The following is a 19,812-nucleotide window of genomic DNA, read 5'->3' as shown; positions in this document are numbered from 1 at the left end:
GAACTAAAAAAACCGAATTACTCACCCTTCACACATCCAGTACACAAATAAAGTGGTGTGCTTTGAATGCAAGCATCCCTTACAGTTCACACATTTAGGTCCCAGACAGTGGTGCTAATTTTGCTGGTACTGGAAACCTTATTGTTAATCCGACCGATCAAGAGTAAGGACCATTACCCATCTATGTTGTCCCTGTTCGCTTCCTATCTGCCTTTCTGTTTCGTGGCCTCTGTGAAGCAAGCAGCCTACTTGGTGCTCTGCCTCACCAGCTAGGCAGTGCAAGCCCCAAGTGATCACAGCAGCCCAGCAACAGTGTCAGGAAACCTTTGAAATCATGAGCCAAAAAAAGGGGGGGGGGCGCTCAGGGGAGGGTGTTAAAAAGACAAACAAACAGGGGCTGGAAAGATGGCTCAGAGGTTAAGAGCACTGACTGCTCTTCCAGAGGTCCTGAGTTCAATTCCCAGCAACCACCGGGTGGCTCACAACCATCCACAATGAGATCTGACGCCCTCTTCTGGCCTGCAGGTGTACATGCAGGCAGAACACTATGTAATAAATAAATAAATCTTTTTTTTTTTTTAAGTGCGTGACAGCCGGGCGTGGTGGCGCACGCCTTTAATCCCAGCACTAGGGAGGCAGAGGCAGTCGGATCGCTGTGAGTTTGAGGCCAGCCTGGTCTACAAAGTGAGTCCAGGATGGCCAAGGCTACACAGAGGGACCCTGTCTCGAAAAAAAACAACAACAACAACAACAACAAAAAAAATGGAGTAGGAGAGACAGTGGTCTCTACCACTTCTGGAGTGAGTGGGAAGCCATGGCAAGCCTCCTCTCCTGGAGATAGGAAGAGAGTTTTAGATCCTCTTCAAATCAGCCCCTTGGTGTCAACAGGATGTCCTGATCTTTTTTTTTTTTTTTTTTTTTTCCCCGAGACAGGGTCTTTCTGTGTAGCCCTGGCTGTCCTGGACTCATTTTGTAGACCAGGCTGGCCTTGAACTCACAGCGATCCCCCTGCCTCTGCCTCCCAAATTAAAGGCGTGCGCCACTACCGCCTGGCCTTTTTTTTTTTTTTTTTTAAATGTACTGATCTCCACTGTGTAGATTCTGTCATCTAAGGAGCCCATTTTGGAATCTTAGGTTCATAACCCCATTCTGTTTTCACAGTCATGCCCAGCACTGGTTAGTGGAGAGTGCGTCTCCACAAGGTCCTTACAGATGCCATCTGAAACAACACCAGTTGCTGTGGCAGAAGGGTCCTATGCCACATACTGGCCATTAAGTGCCCCTGGACTGGGAGGGGGAACCATCTTAACTTTTGCATATATGCTACTAACTATAATTGACCATGTAACATGGACACACACACGCATGTGTGCACGCACACACACATACACATACACACACGCACACACACACAACTGACTACAGAAGGGCTGGGAAATGTAGGGACAGAATATTCGCTAGCCATGTCGTCTTTAGGATCGGATAAGATAGGTGGTGGAAATGTGGCCAGTAGCCAGGCGTGGTGGTGCACACCTGTAATCCCAGCAGAGGCAGAGGCAGGCGGATGACTGCGAGTTTCCAGGCCAGCCTGGTCTACAAAGTGAGTCCAGGACAGCCAAGGCTACACAGAGAGACCCTGTTCCCAAAATGAAAACCAAAACCAAAAACAACCCCCCCCCAAAGAAAGAAATGTGACTAGTGAAATATCAGAATGCAGTAAATGATTCTAAGTGGGGGAAAGGGGTCTCCTGCTCTGGGATACATGCTGACACCCCACTCTCAGACATACGACATGTTTGGAGTCAGGGCATGTGAAAAATGGGGTGGTTAGGGTGGGTTCCAATCTAATACGGATTCTTTCTTTCCTGTGGTTGAAGACAATGACCAAGTTTTGTGACTTGGTAACATTTTGTAACTGTGATGTCTACAAAACAAAGTAAAGGATTAAAGACGGTAACAATGATGCCCATGGTGATTTCCTGTATCTTTAAACCATTATGGTTCATGAACTGGATAAAATTTTATCAGCCGCCTTTGCCTTTGAAGACTGCCCTCAGAGAAATGGGATCAGGTGTCCGCAGCAGGAAGGGAATTCTGGTAGCTACAGCAGCCATGTGTGTGAACGTCTGATTCAGGCCAGTATGGCTGAAGTCACCAAGCGAAGAGCTCAAAGTGACGTTGGGGAGGGGCAATCAGGCCGATATAAGTTTTGAATTTTGCTTGGGAGTCAGGAGGGATCTACGGGAGAGTTCTGCGCGGAAGGATGCGATTTGACATGCTTTTACAAAACAGAAAAGAAAATGTTAGGGGTCCCCAATCCACAAGACAGTGGCCAGTTCACAGTCTCCCAGAACGCGTTTTCCCCTCGACGCCACCAGGGGACAGCAATGTCCTACTGAGAAGGGCGAGAGCCACCAGCCGCGCCCGCGGTGCAGGTGACGTCCTGGGAACCTTTGAACCGAAACAGGTCTCCTAGCCTCCAGTCTTGGCTCAGCGCCTTTACGCATCACAACTTCCGGAAGCCTGACCTGGAGCGAGGGATGCCCGAGAGGAAGGTGGGAAAGAAACCTTAAGTTAGGAAGAGAGGGAAAGTAGTAAGGATAAAGTGCCGAAGAACGAGTTCAACTTTTTCAAAGTTCTGTCCCCACGAGCGTCCCCTGCGTGGCCAGAGCATCCCTCCTAGTGGGACCTCATTGCTTCCTCGAATTATTTAATTGCAGAGCCCAGAAGGACCTCAGCACCTCCCCCACCGGTACGAGAGCGGGAAGGCGTATAGCGTCACCGACACTCCCCTGCCAGCCGGGACCTGGCTCGGCCTGGCACCACCCCGCAGGACGCACCTAGGCGGGTCCATTGGCGCTGGGGACAGGGGTGTGGACCAGGAGCCAACAGGTGCGCGGCAGGGCCCTGCCCCTTTCAGCAGGTGGAGCACCCTCAGAGGGTCTCTGTATTCAAGAAGTTCGAGCCTATCAACTTTAGCCAGAGCAGCAGGTGGCTGCACTGCTCGCCTATGGTGCGGGGGCCCTCCTGGCTAAGCGGTCACTTGGTTTAGGCCCTGGAGGCAGAGCGCACCTGAGCCAGCCCACTTCCGGGGAGGGAGGTCCGCAAGCCCCTCCCCCGCCGCCCACCCCCAAGCCCAGCCCCGGGGCTCCCACCCTTGTGTACCTGGGCGGATCCATTCCCGGGAATGCGCCGGGGGTGGAGTGACCCAGAGAGCCACAGCGCGCCGGGTCAGTTGTCTCGGGGGGCCGAAGGCATGAGCTTCGTTTAAGTTCTTTTTGTAGGTTAGGACTCCTCCAGTGTGGGGAAAATGGACTTGAATTAGGGGCCTGGCGGAGCACGCACCCTTCTTGGCCTTGGTGCTCACCGCGCCCCCTTCTCTCAGAATACTTGGGAGGGGACGCGCGGGCACCGTCGCTGCTAGACGGCCGCGATGGCGGCGGCGGCGGCGGCCAGCGCGTGTGCTGGGGCGCCTGGCGTCCACGCGGTCACTGTGGTCTTCGTGTGGCTCATGCTCATCTTTCACTGCCCAGGTAAGGCGTGGGGTCCCCGGTGCTGTGGGACGGCGGGAGGGCACTACAGGAGGTGGATGGAGGCCCGCAGTTCTCACCTGCCCTGAAGAAGACGCTACTAAGGAGTGGGGGCCCGTGATGGTTGGTACGAGAGCTCAGATTCGAGACTTTCAGCACCCGCTTGGTTGGGGAGACCCCTCTGTGCCCGAGGAAGGGAATTTCTTCTTGTGGTGCGCCCAGCCCGCTCCTCCGCCTTTGTTGGAGATAACAGGAAGTGAAACTGCGGATCCTAAAACCTGAGAGCTGTCCGGAGAAGGGGACCCTTTGTGAACAGGAGCAGGGGCCCGCCGATCACGGCAAAGGCCAGCCTTTGAGATCTTGGATCCGCCCCAAGATTTCTAAGTGTTGGGGTAACGGGGAGAGGGCACTAGAGGGCTGGATTAGACGAAGAGCTCGAGAAACAGTGCCCTGCCACGGAGTGGGTGTGGAATTGGGGACTCTGCACCCCGCCCACCTCCCAGGTATCTGTAGAGTGGACTTTTGAACCTTATACCATTTCCCGCTGGCCAGCGCTCACCTAGGTTGTTGAATGTTGGCCGGGTGGAGGTCAAGGGATTCCATCTACGTTTGGGTGTGCATTTTGAGGAGTCTCTGAGAAGGGAAGAGGTGGGCAGTATTCTAGGTACCTGGCCTGTGTGGCTGCAAATTTTTCCCTTTTTAGCCCCATGGGTGTATAAAATGGGCATAATTGTCCGATCTGCCTCACCAGTCTCAGGGATTAAGAACAGCAGGGTGCCAGGTGCTCTGAAGGCACCATTGCTGCTGTGGTACCTCCCAGCGCTCAGTTATCCCTGCTGAATATACTTTTATCCTCAGACCCTGCCAGCGCCGTCCAGGTGACTGTGTCTGACCCCTACCACGTAGTGATCCTGTTCCAGCCAGTGACGCTGCCCTGCACCTATCAGATGAGCAGCAGCCTCACGGTGCCCATCGTGATCTGGAAGTACAAGTCATTCTGCCGGGACCGTGTTGCCGATGCCTTCTCCCCTGCAAGCGTGGACAACCAGCTAAATGCCCAGCTGGCCGCTGGCAACCCTGGCTACAACCCCTATGTGGAGTGCCAGGACAGTGTACGCACTGTCAGGGTGGTGGCCACCAAACAAGGCAATGCTGTAACCCTGGGAGACTACTACCAAGGCAGGAGGATCACCATCACAGGAAGTACGCGGGGCAAGGCGGAGGAGGTTCTGTGGGTGGTGGGGGTGAGAGTGCTTGAGTGTGTCTGTCTTAAATGGCCTAATGAAGGGAGGGATCCTTCCACTTACCCACCTGCCCACCCACTCACCCATCCATGCATCCATTCACCTGCTCACACATCCATCCACCATCATCTTACCTATCCATCCCATAATCCCACAGTACAGCCCCCACCGTACACCGAGTTTGTTCCAGTCTCTGGGAACAACAGATAGAAATAAAACCAAATCACTCTCTTACGGAGTTCACGGTCTTGGAAGGGAGACAGAATAAACATGCCTGTTTAGTGTCAGAAGTCTGCAGCGAAAACAACAGAAAACGAGAGGAGATTAAAGTGGGGGTTTACTTTAATAATTGGTACTGAAAATGCCAGCGATAAGAAACAATGCTTCAGCCAGCTGTTGTAGCGCGCCTGTAATCCCAGCATTTGGGAGGCTGAGGCAGAAGGCTCTTGAGTTTAAGGCCAGCACCTGCTACATATAGTGAGACCCAAGGCCTGATACCTGAGGTGGATTAAGTCAGGCGGACCACACAGTAATTGAATGACTCCATTCTACTATTGTCATTTTTTCCCCAGAGGCCTTTAGAGACAAGTGACTTGCAAGGGAGTTACATAGCTGATAGCAGCTGGGTTCGAACCACTGTAGCCTAGTCTCCATTCACCCATTCGTTCGTTCGTTCGTTCGTTTGTTTTTCGAGAGGGTTTCTCTGTGTAGCCTTGTCTGTCCTGGACTCACTTTGTAGACCAGGCTGGCCTCGAACTCACGGTGATCTGCCGGCCTCTGCCTCCCAAGTGCTGGGATTAACGGCGTGCGCCACCACGCCCGGCCTCTCATCCATTATTTTGTTCTCTGGTGGTGCTGGAGATTGAACCCAGGGCTTGGTGCACGCTGGGTAGATGCTCTGCCTCTGAGCCGCGCCCCTCACTAGTGGATTCTATGACTTGCTGTTTGTCAGGGTTCCTACTGTGTCCCAGGTGCTCTTGGAAACACTGGGGAAAGAGTGGTAAGCAGAATAGCCCAGGTGCTGTCCCTGCCCCCAAATTACCTCTTAGAAGTGAGACTGGCAGTGGAAAGAAGTCTTAGGAAGAGCGAGCACAGCGGGCATGGAGGTGCACACTTGTCATCCCAGCATTGGGGGGGCGGAGGTAGATTAGGAGTTAAGACCGCCCTCAGCTATGTAGCAAGTTGGAGGCCAGCCTGGCTAGTGAGTCCCTGTCTCAGGAGTTTAGGAGGAGGGAGAGGAGAAAAAAAAAAAAAAAAAGATGGAAGATTTCAGATAACTTTACAAGCTACAAAGAAAATAGCTTTAGTGTGTGGATTGGCTGGGACGTGCCATCTTTGCCACTGTGAGAGTTAAAGAATCCAAAGGGCAGAGGGAAGATACAGAGACAGCAGTGGGCCAGGGGTGCAGGCTCCCAGGTAATGCGTGTGCCTGTTCTTTGCCTTACTGGGTTGGTTTTGATTCTGCGTGGGAGCACAGGAGGTGGGGTGACTCTTGGTTGCAGAGTGTTCCCCCTCCCCTTGTGAGGACACAGGTGAAAGGTAGGGTCCCCCTGATCTCCATGGAAACTCACCCCTAAGTTTCCACTGCTCTTGAGGCTGGGGAGAGAGAGGGGGCTTCTTGGGGGCTCACACTGGGCCTAATTGCCCAACCCTGGTCAGGACACCACAAATACCGAGGAAATCTTTGAAGGCTGGCTGGCACTGAGTGTGCTCTGAGGGATGCAAAGCTCAGCAGTGCCCATCAGGGTATATCCTGGGGGTACCTCATGGCCCAGAGAGTTGGGCGTCTCCTGCTGACTTATCTCAGGAGTGGTAAGGAAGTGGCCATCCTTTCAGAAGTCCTGTGAGAGCTAACTTCCTCTTCAGCTTCGAGGACAAAGAAGTGGATCTCTGGGTGGTGTCCTTAAGGCCAACCACCCTTCTAGGTTTTCTGGTTAATTTACTTATTGCATATGAGTGCTTTATCTGCAGAAGAGGGCGCCAGATCTCACTATAGATGGTTGTGAGCCACCATGTGGTTGCTGGGAATTGAACTCAGGACCTCTGGAAGAGCAGGCAGCACTCTTAACCATTGAGTCAAGTCTCCAGCCCCCACCCTCCTAGTTTTTAAGAGCAAAAGGAAGTGTAGCCTGTCCCTAGCTAGTCTGGAGGCTGAGGCATGGTGTGTGTGTGTGTGTGTGTGTGTGTGTGTGTGTGTGTGTGTGTGTGTAGATCAAAATTCAAGGCCAGCGCCGGCCACTTAGTGAGACTTTGTCTCCAAAGGGTGCTGTGACGCAGCTTGGTGGTGCAGTGCCTGTCTAGTATGGGGAAGGACATGTGTTGTCCCCCAAGAACTGCAGAAGAAAAGAGTGATGGAAAAAACAACTATCCATCTCCTAGCACCCCATTTCCATTTGTCTTGCTTTGGGGGGTGTATGGGTGTTATATTGGAGGCCTTAGTGTTAACTTCTCCTGTAGTGTGGAGCCATGTGCCTCTCCCCCCTGCCCCCTGACACCCCCATTCTGAGAGCAGTCTGAACAAGACCCTGAGGACTCCTAAACCCTGAGGCTCCCCTCCTCTGTGTTTAAATAAGGGTCAGGGTTAGCTGTGTGGAAGACCCCAGCCTCTGTTCCCACTGGAGACCAGTATCTTGGCCTCTCACCTCACACATTGAATTTAGTGCCCAGCCCCTGTGATCTTGGGGTGTGTGGGAGGTGGGGGGGGCAGCAGGGACCAGGAACAGGGTGTGCTCCACAGGAAGAAGGTGGTCCCCGGCCTCTGAAGTGATCAAAAGAAGCCGGAAAGCCTTCCTTTTCATGGCTTCTGAAAACATCAGATGGGCCAAATACAATACAGCAAGGCCTACATAATGGTCCTGGAGGCCCCTGTTTCATGTCTAGCCTATGTAATCATTTCCCGTGGCAGGGGGTCCCTGTTCCCCCCTTCAGCTGTGGGAGGGGATTGCTGTAGAGTGATGGGCCAGGGAGGAACAGCCAAAACCATAGGCCCATGGGAGACAGAACAGTCAAGCGGGCACCACCAGCCAATCCCGTGGATCCAGGGCCCCCTCATGGTATCTCCAAGAGCATTAACCCTGGGTGCCCCGATTCACAGTACCCTAAACCCACCGCTGTACCCTAGGAACGTAAGTGGGTTTGTGTGAAAAAAGGGTACGGATGGGTGTCTACGACAGGGGGATCTGCAACCCACGGTGGCTAGGAGCCCAGCCTTGGAGAGGGAGTCAGTTCTCAGTCCTCCAAGGTCAGCCCGGGCAGCCTTCCCAGGCTGCAGAGCCCCCTCTTTCCGTGCCTGGCACTTTCTGTCACTCCTGGGTCATGTTCTTTACACTGCCTCTCACCAACTGACAGGCAGCACAAGAAGGTTCTAGATTCTTCTTAGAGCTTCCAAACTGTCTTACTCCTGAAGACCCCTGGGAGTTTCTGTTTTCAGGATTTCACACTACAGCTCAGGCTGGGATTGAACTCAGCAACCCTCACACAACTTTGCAAGTGCTGGGATTAACACACTTACACTATCACATCTGGATTAAGCTTTTGCTTTTTATAATTAGCAAACTAACATGTAAGTTCCAGGACAGCCAGTCTCAAAAACAACAACCACAAAAAAGTCAGTCAATAAAGAACATACCTTTTTTTTAATTATTATTATTGTTGGTTTTTGGAGACAGGCTTTCTCTGTGTAGCCTTGGCTGTCCTGGACTCAGTTTGTAGACCAGGCTGGCCTCGAACTCACAGCGATCCGCCTGCCTCTGCCTCCCCCGAGTGCTGGGATTAAAGGTGTGCGCCACCACGCCTGGCCTACATCATAACTTTTATGAACAACGCACACACACACAAAATCCCCCAAACTAAAAAAATAATTTAAACGACTTAAGTCGCATTGTTTTCTAATTCTACATGTCTAGCTCAGTAAAAGCTCGATTTTCCAAGCAGCTTTGGCCCTGCTGTGAGATTATATGTCACATGGAAAATGCCTTTGAATGTTCCTGAGAGGTTAAGGGAGCAGGTGGTGTGTGCTGAAAAATAAGCATGACCTCACAATCCCCTGGGAAGGCCAGGGAACCTCAAGGTTATCCCTGGCCACACTGCGAGAACCTTCTAAAGAAGGTTGCTTACGCACTTACTGGCATATTCGGTGCGGTTTGTTGTCTGCTTTTTGTTGTTTGTTGTAGGGTAAGGTTTGAGGTGGTCTCCCTGCGTAGACCAGGCTGGCTTCAAACTCTCCATCCTCCAGCTAAGGCTTCCCCAGAGCTAGAGACTATAGACAGACGCGGCCAGGCCATCAGCCAGGTTGTTTATTTGATAACCAGGTAGCTGGCAATTCTAGGACAAGCAGTAAAGGCTAAGGAGAAGGGTAGCCGTCTGTAGAACTAGGTGACTGAGGCTGATCTGCCACGGGTGAGGAAGTTAGCGCTTGATGAGGGCGACAGGGCTCAGTGGGTAGGCCGTGCGAGTTGGGGTACCCAGGCAGTGCTTCTCCGGGTGGGGGCTTGAGTAACAAGGCACAGAGGACGGGCTGGAAGCCAGCGACCAGAGAGAATGCTGTGGTTTTGCAGGCCTGGGGACTGTTCTTGGCACGATCTACATGGGTTCTGGAAAGGAAACTGTAGTCCTTCGTAGCTGGTGTCCCAGTGGATGCATTTGGGCACCCAAAGTTAATTGCCGTCATGGGTGTGGTGGACAGGTTGTCATGCAGGCTCCTGGGCCCGTGGGACCAGGTGGCAGATGGGTCATCAGGAGCCTGTGGCTGAGAAGACCTCACTCATGATCCCCTGGGATTCTATTGGCCAGAAGAAATGCTTACCACTGAGGCAGAGTCTGCAAGCAGAGGTTTCCCTGTCCCGCCTGGTGGATGAAAGGATGTAACTAATTAGGGCCTGAGGAGAGGAAACCGGATGTGCCAAAAAGACTTTCATTAGTGCTGTAATTAGCAGGCTCCTTCCCTGGGGGCTGCTTCTGAGCACAGCGTCCCCAAGCCCTAGGACTGACCTGGAATGTGGGGACGGAGTGGGCCTGGAACTGGGAGTGTCGGCGGCTCTCCCACACCTGTCACACCCACTCCTTGGTGCCCAGGCATCTCATATCTAGGATCTGGCCTAGTTAGCTTGGCTTCCTAGCTTTGTACCCCACCCCACCCCCCGAGGTTTGATGAGAGAGATCAGACTTGGCTTTGAGACTTGGTTTAAAAAAAAAAAAAAGCATGTGTCTGGGTTGAAAGCACAGGCCCTGGCCCGCCGTTGGCTGGGTTAAGTCATCACTCCACAACAGATAACTCACCCCCCAAACCACAGTGAGAATGTTCACCTCCTGGACTTGGTTTGGGCTCGTCTGTATGTCAGTCCTAAGGATCTTAAGTTAGGGGCCGGGTGTGCTGGGCGAGATAGGGTCGGCATACTATGTAAGCCCAAATCTGTGCTCAGCTTCAGGCCATTCAGGAGGAACAACCTGTGCCACCATGCCTAACACCCAGACGTCTCCAAATAATCCATGTTTGGTGTTCATAGCAATACATAAGAGGTGGCATGCTATCAGACAAATGATTTCATTTTGGTTGTGTAGGGTGGTCCTCGTCTCCAACCCCAGTGCTTAGAAAGCTGAGGAGGCAGAGTTTCCAGTTGGAGACCAGCAACATAGTGATATACTGTGTGAAACAAATGAAATCTCATTATTTAATACTTAATTTCTCTCTCTCTCTCTCTCTCTCTCTCTCTCTCTCTCTCTCTCTCGCTCTCTCTCTCTCTCTCTCTCTGTCTCTCTCTGTGTGGTTTTGTTTTGTGGTTTGTTTGTTTGTTTGCCTATTTTATGTCTGTGCACCACATGCTTGCCCAGTGTCTGGGGACATCTGGGAGGGCATTGGATCCCCTGGAATTAGAGCTAGAGATGGTTGGGAGATGTATGTGTGCTGGGTAGCTGAACCCTGGGTCCTCAGCAAGAGTAACAAGTGCTCCTAACTGACAAGCCATCTCTCCAGCCCCGACTAATGAGTACTTTTCACTTGACTCATCGCGCCTAGCACCCTTCCTAAGCTCTAGGGGCCTCAGCCCCTATTGGTCTCAGGAGTGCCTTCCTTTGAAGTGTCTTCATACTGTCCTCTCCTGACCCAGATGCTGACCTGACCTTCGAGCAGACGGCGTGGGGGGACAGCGGGGTGTACTACTGCTCAGTGGTCTCTGCCCAAGATTTGGAAGGGAACAACGAGGCATACGCAGAGCTCATTGTCCTTGGTGAGTGGGGTAGGACGCAGAAGCCCCTGGAAGGGGGGGGCGGGGACTGGTATTCCCTTTGTCCACTCTTGTGTGTCCACCCTCTGTCATCCAGCTACCGTGCTGGGCCCTGTCGCCTGCTTTGCTTGCCCTCTTGCAGCACTGCCAGTCACTTGGGCTTCTCCGTGCCTTGCACCCCCAGACAGGACTCTTCCCTCTGTGGCATTTCAAATCGGCCAGAGTCAAAGTTTAAGAGTGGCTAGAACTGAGCCGGGCGTGGTGGCGCACGCCTTTAATCCCAGCACTCGGGAGGCAGAGGCAGGCGCATCGCTGTGAGTTCGAGGCCAGCCTGGTCTACAAAGTGAGCCCAGGATGGCCAAGGCTACACAGAGAAACCCTGTCTCGAAAAACAAAAAACAAACAAACAAAAAAAAGAGTGGCTAGAACTGAGGAATCTACCGCTAACTAGTCTCAGCCGCTAACCACACACGGGTGTGGTGGCGCATGCTTCTAATCCCCAGACCTCGGGGCAAAAGCAGGTGCATCTCTTGAGTTTGAGGCTAGCGGGGTCTCCATAGCAAGTTTCAGGACATGCAGAGCTACAAAAGAGAGACTCTGTTTCAAAAACAAGCAAGTAACATGGGCAGAACGTATCGGTAGTGAGAACTTCCCTGACCTGGGGGGAGGGGGGGCGGCTTCTGTTCTGGGTCCCTATGGAAACCAGTGGATCACTCTTGTAACCTTTCCATTGTCCAGGGTTACTTAGAATACCTGCCAAAGCAAGTATGTTACAGTTAAGCTGTTACATTGTTGCTGAGAGGATAACAGCAAGAAAACAAGTCTGCATGTTTGATAAGGTGGTGTGTTCTGAGAGGGGGCGGGGAAAAGGGGTGGTGGTCCATGCTGGAATCTCTGCCTTTGGGAGGCTGAGTCAATACAATCAAGAGTTCTAGGCTATATTGAATTTCAGGCTAGTCTGAGGTACACAGTGAATTTCTAGGTAGCCTGGGCTATATCGTGAGACCTGTTTAAAAAGAGAGTTAGTGGCTTTTTTTGTTTGTTTGTTTTGTTTTTGCTTTGTTTTGTTTTGAGTCAGGGTTTCTCTGTGTAGCCTTGGCTGTCCTGGAGTCCCTTTGTAGACCAGGCTGGCCTTGCCTTGAATTCACAGTGATCCGCCTGCCTCTGCCTCCCCTGTGCTGTGATTAAAGGCCTATGCCACCATTCCCAGCTGTGACATTTTCTTTTTTTTAAGTTTATTTATTTATTACCTATACAGTATTTTACCTGCATGCATGAACACCAGATCTCATTACAAATGGTTGTGAGCCACCATGTGGTTGCTGGGAATTGAACTCAGAACCTTTGGAAGAGCAGACAGTGCTCCTAACCTCTGAGCCATCTCTCCAGCCCCCAGATTTGTCTTGTTTTGTTTTTGAGACAGGGTCTCTCTGTGTAGCCTTGGCTGTCCTAGACTCACTTTATAGACCAAGCTGGCCTTGAATTCACAGAGATCCACCTGCCTCTGCCTCCGGAGTGCTGGGATTAAAGGTGTGCGTCACCATAGCTGGCGGCATTTTCTTTTGAATATTTTTCTGTGTTCTGGGCCTGAAAGGCTAGCTGTATAACAGGTTGGACCACTGAGGTCTGCCACATCCCCAGGGTCACAGTATACAGAGTCCCTTGTCCAAGCAGTTTGTCTTCTGCCATTTGGGGGTAGTGCTGTGTGTGATTTATGCAGTGTGTGTAAGGTTGAGTGTATCTGAAACAGGGCGGATGGCAGGTGTAGGGTCAGGTGTCCCCAGGGTCTCCAGTCTGACCAGGTGGCTTCCTTGTCTGGGCCAGTCAGAAGCTAGCACTTTGTCTTGTATGACATGTGCTGCTTGTGACAGAAGTTCCAGCTGTGCAGTGCCATCCTCACAGCAAGTGAGCAAATGCATGCTGGGAACAGATCCAGCGGTCTCGAGGTGCAGGACAAAGGGCACGTGGTAGAGTCCATCCTCCTACGACCTCAGGGCCTTTATTGGCTTGCACCATCCGCAGCTCATGGAACCACTCAGGAGTTCATAGATTTTGTGCCATGTTTGTGATTTATTTCTAGGTATTTGTCGTGTTAAAATTGAACTACGAGCCTTTTTTTTCCCCCCGAAACAGGGTCTCACTGTGTACCCGAAATTGACTTGAGGTGGCAAGCCCCAATCTTTCCCCCCTCTTGAGTGCTTAGATCATAGCATATGCCAACCACAACTGCCTGAAACTGAGAAGGTTCTTAAATCCCAAGATTACTCAGCTGCACGTTGTTAGTCAGTAGGGTGGTGGCGGTGTGTTAGGGAGCCTGTGGAAACCTTGGCTTCCTCCGAGGAAGAGGAGCACATACCTGGTGACACTATGCAAAGTTTTGGTTTGGACATGTTTTGGGTTGCTAATTTGTTTATTTATTGAGAGCCAGGATCTCACATAACCTTTAATTCATTATGTAGCTAGGGCTGTGGTTTTAAAACACCTCGTGCTCCTGCCTGAGCCACCAAGTGCTGGGATTAGACAGGTATACACCACCACACCCAGCTGCCAGGTGCGAGTGCCCTGGAGAGAGGTGTGCTGGTGTGGAGAGCGCGTGTGGGCACACACGCACGCACCCTTCGGACATATGCCAGTGGGACCCAGCGCCTCCATGGCATCTGAGAAAAGACATGATGGTCTTAAAACTTATGTGTGTGACCCAATTTATGAGCAGAGCTCAAGCCTTCCAGGTCACAGAACCAGGGCCATATAGGATTTTCATGGCCCCTCAATTCCACAGAAAAAGACTATTATGGGCTGTAGTGTAGCTGCGGAGTAAAACATATGCTTAGCATTTCATGAGGTCCTGGTTCAGCCCCCAGTACTTCAAAAATAGATATGCTATATTTCAGTTGTATCCTTATAGAGGTAACTCATTATATACTTGCTATCATGATTTTTCCCCCATATTTTGCTATTTAAATCTTAAGTTTTATATAATTTATTCTTTGGTAATTTCATACAAGTGTGTTTTGGTTTTATATATATGCACATACCTTACTCCCTATCTCCAACTTGCCCCAGATAACCCCAATATATTCCCCTCCCAAATTCTTTCATCTTAAAAAAAAAACAAAAACAAAACTAAGTCCATTATGTTGACTATGTGCATGGGTGTGGGCCATTCAAAAGTTCTTCATTTTGAGCCCTGAGTTGTGGCTCATGCCTGCAATCTTGGAGCTTGGGAGGCTGAGGCAGGCAGGATTGCTTCAAGTTCAAGACCAACCTGACCAGTAAACAGTTCTTGGTGGGCTCTAGGGAACACCTGATATACCTACCATGACCTGTGTTAATGGGAGGGATGGAGTGCTGGGCTGAGATCAAACTCTTAGGATCCATGGCCTATGTGATGGGGCCCTTATGGCGGGGTAGAAGGCATATACCACCAGCCAGGACTGTCCTGGGTCACCATTGTCTCCCAATCTCTGTTAAGGGCACATTTTCCACTGGTCAGTTGAAGTTGGCTGTTCCCAGCCATGGCCAACATAATCTTGTTTCTCTTTTGTCCCTCCAGGCAGGACCTCAGAGGCCCCTGAGCTCCTACCTGGTTTTCGGGCGGGGCCCTTGGAAGGTATGGGGGTGGAATCCCTGGTGGGGCTTCTCTTGGGGGCCCCTGGTAGACTGCTTCTGTTTCTAGTACCTTCCCTACACCCTAACTACTTCTCGCTGTGGCCCTCCACTAAACCTGCCCCATTCTGTGATGTATGGCCTGGCTGTGGGCTTGGGGTGGCCTGGGCTGGTTGAGGACATTCTGGGGTGTGGGCAGGGGACTCGAGTGACTGGTAACTGCTCTGTCCTTCTGGGGTTCAGGTATGGGCTTGTGGCTCGTTCCCCTCCTGAGGGCTGCTATTTGTGTTGCTCCAGCCAGGCTCCCTCATGCTCTCCGCTTCTGTCCATTTCAACTCGGGATAAGGTCTCCCACAAGGGACTGAACCAAGCTATAGTGGGGTTGGTGTCCTTCAGTTGCAGCGCCCTAGTCTTGGGCACAGAGAACCCAGCTGTAGTTGCAGGTTCTCTGAGGAGCTTTGCAAATAGTCCCCTGTGTCAGAGATGGCTCCACACCACCACCCGGTGGAGCCTGGGTGCCCTACTGATCCCTCCCAGCTCAGGGTTCCCTTCTCCTGTCTCTGCAGATTGGCTCTTTGTGGTCGTGGTCTGCCTGGCTGGCCTCCTCCTCTTCCTCCTCCTGGGCATCTGCTGGTGCCAGTGCTGCCCGCACACCTGCTGCTGTTATGTCAGATGTCCCTGCTGCCCAGAGAAGTGCTGTTGCCCTGAGGCCCGTAAGTGTCCCTCACTTGCTACCCCTCCCTCCCCTGGAACTCTGCCTTGCACGTCTGGAGGCTAAGGCAGTGTCCACAGCAGGCCATGGAGAACCTGCTCCTCTCCGTTGGTTTCATTCATGTTGGAGGCCTCTCTTTCTTTCTTGTGTTGGGGACCGAAGCAAGGGCCCTGTGCGTGCCAGGCAAATGCTGCCGCTGGAACTCCAGCCCTAACTCTTGAACTTGTCCTTTTTGAGAGGATAGTTTATGGCTGTGACTAATGTCCAACACTCCAAGATACTACTCACAGGAAAGTAAAGTTCCCTCTGCAAACAAAAAAATGCAGGTGGGTGTGGCCATGCTCCCAGGCAGTCTCAGCAGTGTGGAAAAGTAGACACAGGGAACTGAGGTTCAAGGCTAGCCTGGGCTACACAGGATCCCGTCTGAAACGAAACAAAAACCTCAAGTGGGAAGGTAAGAAACCAAGCAGAGTCTGCACCTCTTGTGCTCCCGTCTGTGTTAGGGTCCTAACCTCCTGGGTTCCACACAGTAAGAGACTACTGTGAAGGGGCCAGGATGAAGCTCCCAAACCGTATGCCTGAACCACGGCTCTCGAGGACAAGCTTTCTCTGTTTTTTTACTGACTGTGCTAGCAGGGACTCTTGGACCATTTTACAGATATGGAGGGAACCCCAGGAGCTGTGACCCCCTAAGGCTGGGGCTGGGTCCCAAGACACTTCCTCCATCTAGACTCCACTGTCATATACCCAGGGACCCAGTGCTTTCCTGTGGGAGTTTCTTCCTGTGGTCTCTGCCCCTGTTCCTTACGGCATTACAGGAAGTACCAGCACGCTGCTAATTATAACCTAGCCAGTCACTTAGCTAATGGAGGGGCTCCTCGTGGAAAGAGTTGAGCAGTTAAGTTTTCTGCTTTCAAATCAGAGGAGCAAAGAGCCTCCAAGGCTGTGGAGTCCCGAGGAGGGTCCATGACTTGTGTATTGAGCCCAGGCCCTGAAACACGCTAAGCAAGCACTCTGCTGCTAACTTACGTTCCTGGGCCTCTTTCTACTTATTTCAAGACCATGTCTTCCTAACTCAGGCTGGCTGGAGAGGTTAGCTGGGCGCAGTGGTGCACACCTTTAGGCCCAGCGCTTTGTGAGCTTGAGGACAGCTGGGGCCGTTACACAGAGAAACCCTGTCTCTGGGGGGAAAACAAAAACAAAACAAAGCGCTGGAGAGATGGCTCAGTGGTAGAGACGATTTACTCATATGCAGAGGACCAGAAATTTTTGTCTGTTTTTCAAGACAGGGTTTCTCTGTGTAGCCTTGACTGTCCTGGACTCGCTTTGTAAACCAGGCCTGCCTCTGCCTCCAGAGTGCCTCCACACCCAGCTGGAGGACCAGAATTTGATTCCCTAATCCTACGACAGGCAGGTCACAACTGCCTCTAACTCCAGCTCCAGGGCTATCTTATTCCTCTGGCCTCCTTGGGTACCTACACTCAAAATGCACACATGTGCCCCGCTCCCCCACCACACCCACACTTGTAAAATAATGGCTGGTATTATAGGCCTGTACCAAGCCTGGCTGGATCACGTGAAATGAGTTAGGAATTGCCACCCAGCCTCTAGCCTGAGAAGGAAGAATTCACCCTTGAGCTGTGAAGCTCAGATCAGCTGGGTGGGGAAGGGGGTGGCCAGTAGTTGGAAACACCTCCCCTGCCCCAGGTACTGTACCCCTATCCTCTGCGGTACCGGCAATGTACGTAACCTGACTCCACTTACTGCATCTGGGAGGTAACAAGATGTGGCCCAACAGACTTTTCCACAGTATGGGCTAGGCTGCCCCAGCTTATTGGGCACAGAACAGGGGCTTTGTTTACCTAAAGGGAGTGCCTTTAGATGCAAGCCTTTCATTCTTGGTGTCTATGATAGCTGAGGCAGGAGGATCACAAGTTCAATCAAGGTCTATATTGGCACACCTAGGAAGTGTAAGGTTCTGGGATCCTTTCCAAGTACAAAAACAGACACAGACAACTACCCTGCAGTTCACATGAAACCTTTCCAAGGTCAGCTGTTGGCAAGCCACCACAATGTGCATATCGGGACCCTGATCTACCAGTGTACACTCCTAATCTCAGATAGAAATTGGGGACTTGCTGGGTGGGCATGGTGGCACATACTTTTAATCCCAGCGGGCAGATCTTCGTGAGTTCAAGGCCAGTCTGGTCTACAGAGTGAGTCCAGGACAACTGGGCTATTACACAGAGACACCTTGGGGGGGTCGGGATATTGGAGACTTGGTGAAGGCTGTGTCCCCTAGCCTGTAATATTGCAGGAATGGTATGGGGGCGCAGACCCATGGCCCCCCAGGGTCCCGTCCTAGGGTCCCAGGACTGCTTCTTTCTGATCGCCTTTCTCATTGCCAATTTGCCCTCCCAGTTTATGCTGCAGGCAAAGCGGCCACCTCAGGTGTCCCCAGCATCTATGCCCCCAGCATCTATACCCACCTCTCTCCTGCCAAGACCCCACCACCTCCGCCTGCCATGATTCCCATGGGCCCTACCTACGGATACCCTGGAGACTTCGACAGGAATAGCTCAGGTGAGAGGCCTGGGGGAAGCCACACAAGGGGTGGGAGAGGGCTGGAAGGTAGCATGGGAGCGCCCAGCCATGCTCCAAAGTAGCAACCAGTCACTGACAACCGATCTCTACTAGTTGGTGGCCACAGCTCCCAGGTACCTCTGATGCGTGACATGGATGGCAGTGTGTCTTCAGGTAAGGACCTGTTATTTTGAGGCTGGTGTGTCTAGAAGGTTGGTCCCACATGCACCCTCCAAACCAGTCACCTTGTTCCTCTCCTCAGAAGTTCGAAGTGGCTACAGGATCCAGGCTAGCCAGCAGGATGACTCCATGAGGGTCCTATACTATATGGAGAAGGAGCTAGCCAACTTTGACCCTTCCAGGCCTGGCCCTCCCAACGGCCGAGTGGAACGGGGTGAGCTGCAGACCTGAGTCTACCGGGGCGGGGGGTGGGGGTAAAGCATGCTTCCTACCAATCTTGTGCAAACTCCTTGCCTGCGGAGCTCTCAGGGGAGGTGTGAGCCTGTGGGTGACAAGGCTGGACCCATCTTAGTACCAGTGACGACATCTCCCTTCTCCACAGCCATGAGTGAAGTCACCTCCCTCCATGAAGATGACTGGCGATCTCGGCCTTCCAGGGCTCCTGCTCTCACCCCCATAAGGGATGAGGAGTGGAGTCGCCACTCCCCGCGGAGTCCCAGGACATGGGAGCAGGAACCCCTTCAAGAACAGCCGAGGGGCGGTTGGGGGTCCGGGCGGCCTCGAGCCCGCTCTGTGGATGCTCTGGATGATATCAACCGGCCTGGCTCCACCGAATCAGGCCGGTCTTCCCCTCCAAGTAGTGGACGGAGAGGACGGGCCTATGCACCTCCCAGGAGTCGCAGCCGGGATGACCTCTATGACCCCGAGGATCCTCGGGACTTGCCACATTCCCGAGATCCCCACTATTATGACGACTTCAGATCTAGGGATCGGCAGGCTGACCCCAAATCCCGTCAGCGATCCCGAGATCCTCGGGATGCTGGCTTCAGGTCACGGGACCCTCAGTATGATGGGCGACTAATAGAAGAGGCCTTAAAGAAAAAGGGGTCTGGAGAGAGGAGGAGACTGTACAAGGAGGAAGAGGAGGAGGAAGAAGAGGGCTACTATCCCCCAGCGCCTCCGCCTTACTCAGAGACTGACTCCCAGGCCTCGAGGGAGCGTAGGATGAAAAAGGTGAGCCGGGACCCTGTAACTTCAGACATTCCAGACCTTTTCCCCCAAGCCCGTCCAGTTCACACGTTTTCTTTTCTCCCTTTGCAGAATTTGGCCCCGAGTCGAGAAAGTTTAGTCGTCTGATCCCACGTTTGTGGTTTTTTTTTTTTTTTTTTTTGTATGTAGCTTTTATACTTTTTTTTTTAAATTGGAACATTAATGAAGCTGTTCGCCAAGCCTAATAAAATACCTAATCACAAGTTCCTAGGCGTCTTCTTGCCACTCGAGGTGGGGGTACCGATGCAGGAAGGGACCAGACAGGCCTTTCTGTCTTCTCCTTGGCCTGCCGCCTAGAGTACGTGCCCCCGGGCTGCCTCCGCCCTGCCCGCGTGCGCATGCGCGCCTCGCCACCGGGGCCGCGCGCCCGTGCGCGCGCACCCCACCGCCGCCACCACGCTCCCGGCTTCCCCACGACCTACTTTGACAGTCTTCAGACCCCGGTGCCCGGGCGATCTGAGCCCCGCGTCCGTGCGGCCGGGCGTGTTCCAGCCCCGCGGCGGTCCCAGTTGAGTCCCCCCCGCTCCCCCCCGGGGGCCTGAGCGCGTGCGCGCCCGGCCGCCACCGGGACAGACAAGGCAGCGCGCGCGTCCCCGGGGCCTGCCCTTCCCGGCCCCAACCCCCTCCCTCCGCGCGCGCTCGCGTCCGCCCCGGGATCGCGCCGTCGCCGCCACCGCGCGCGCGCA

At 52.8% G+C, this 19,812-nt stretch overlaps 1 protein-coding gene across 1 annotated transcript; it reads left to right on the top strand.

The window, feature by feature from the left end:
* The first annotated feature begins 3,156 nt into the window (after positions 1–3,156).
* Lsr (lipolysis stimulated lipoprotein receptor) lies at positions 3,157–19,668 on the top strand. The gene is made up of 10 exons (XM_051162076.1): positions 3,157–3,533; positions 4,389–4,733; positions 10,879–10,998; positions 14,549–14,605; positions 15,168–15,314; positions 17,735–17,896; positions 18,011–18,070; positions 18,159–18,290; positions 18,459–19,199; positions 19,424–19,668. Exons 1-10 carry the CDS (start codon positions 3,434–3,436, stop codon positions 19,666–19,668), a joined length of 2,109 nt encoding a protein of 702 aa, XP_051018033.1. The 5' UTR covers positions 3,157–3,433.
* The last annotated feature ends 144 nt before the right edge of the window (positions 19,669–19,812 follow it).

The sequence above is a fragment of the Acomys russatus genome, chromosome 19, assembly GCF_903995435.1.
Source record: "Acomys russatus chromosome 19, mAcoRus1.1, whole genome shotgun sequence".
Classification (NCBI taxonomy): Eukaryota; Metazoa; Chordata; class Mammalia; order Rodentia; family Muridae; genus Acomys; species Acomys russatus.
This window is presented reverse-complemented; position numbering and strand designations above follow the sequence as displayed.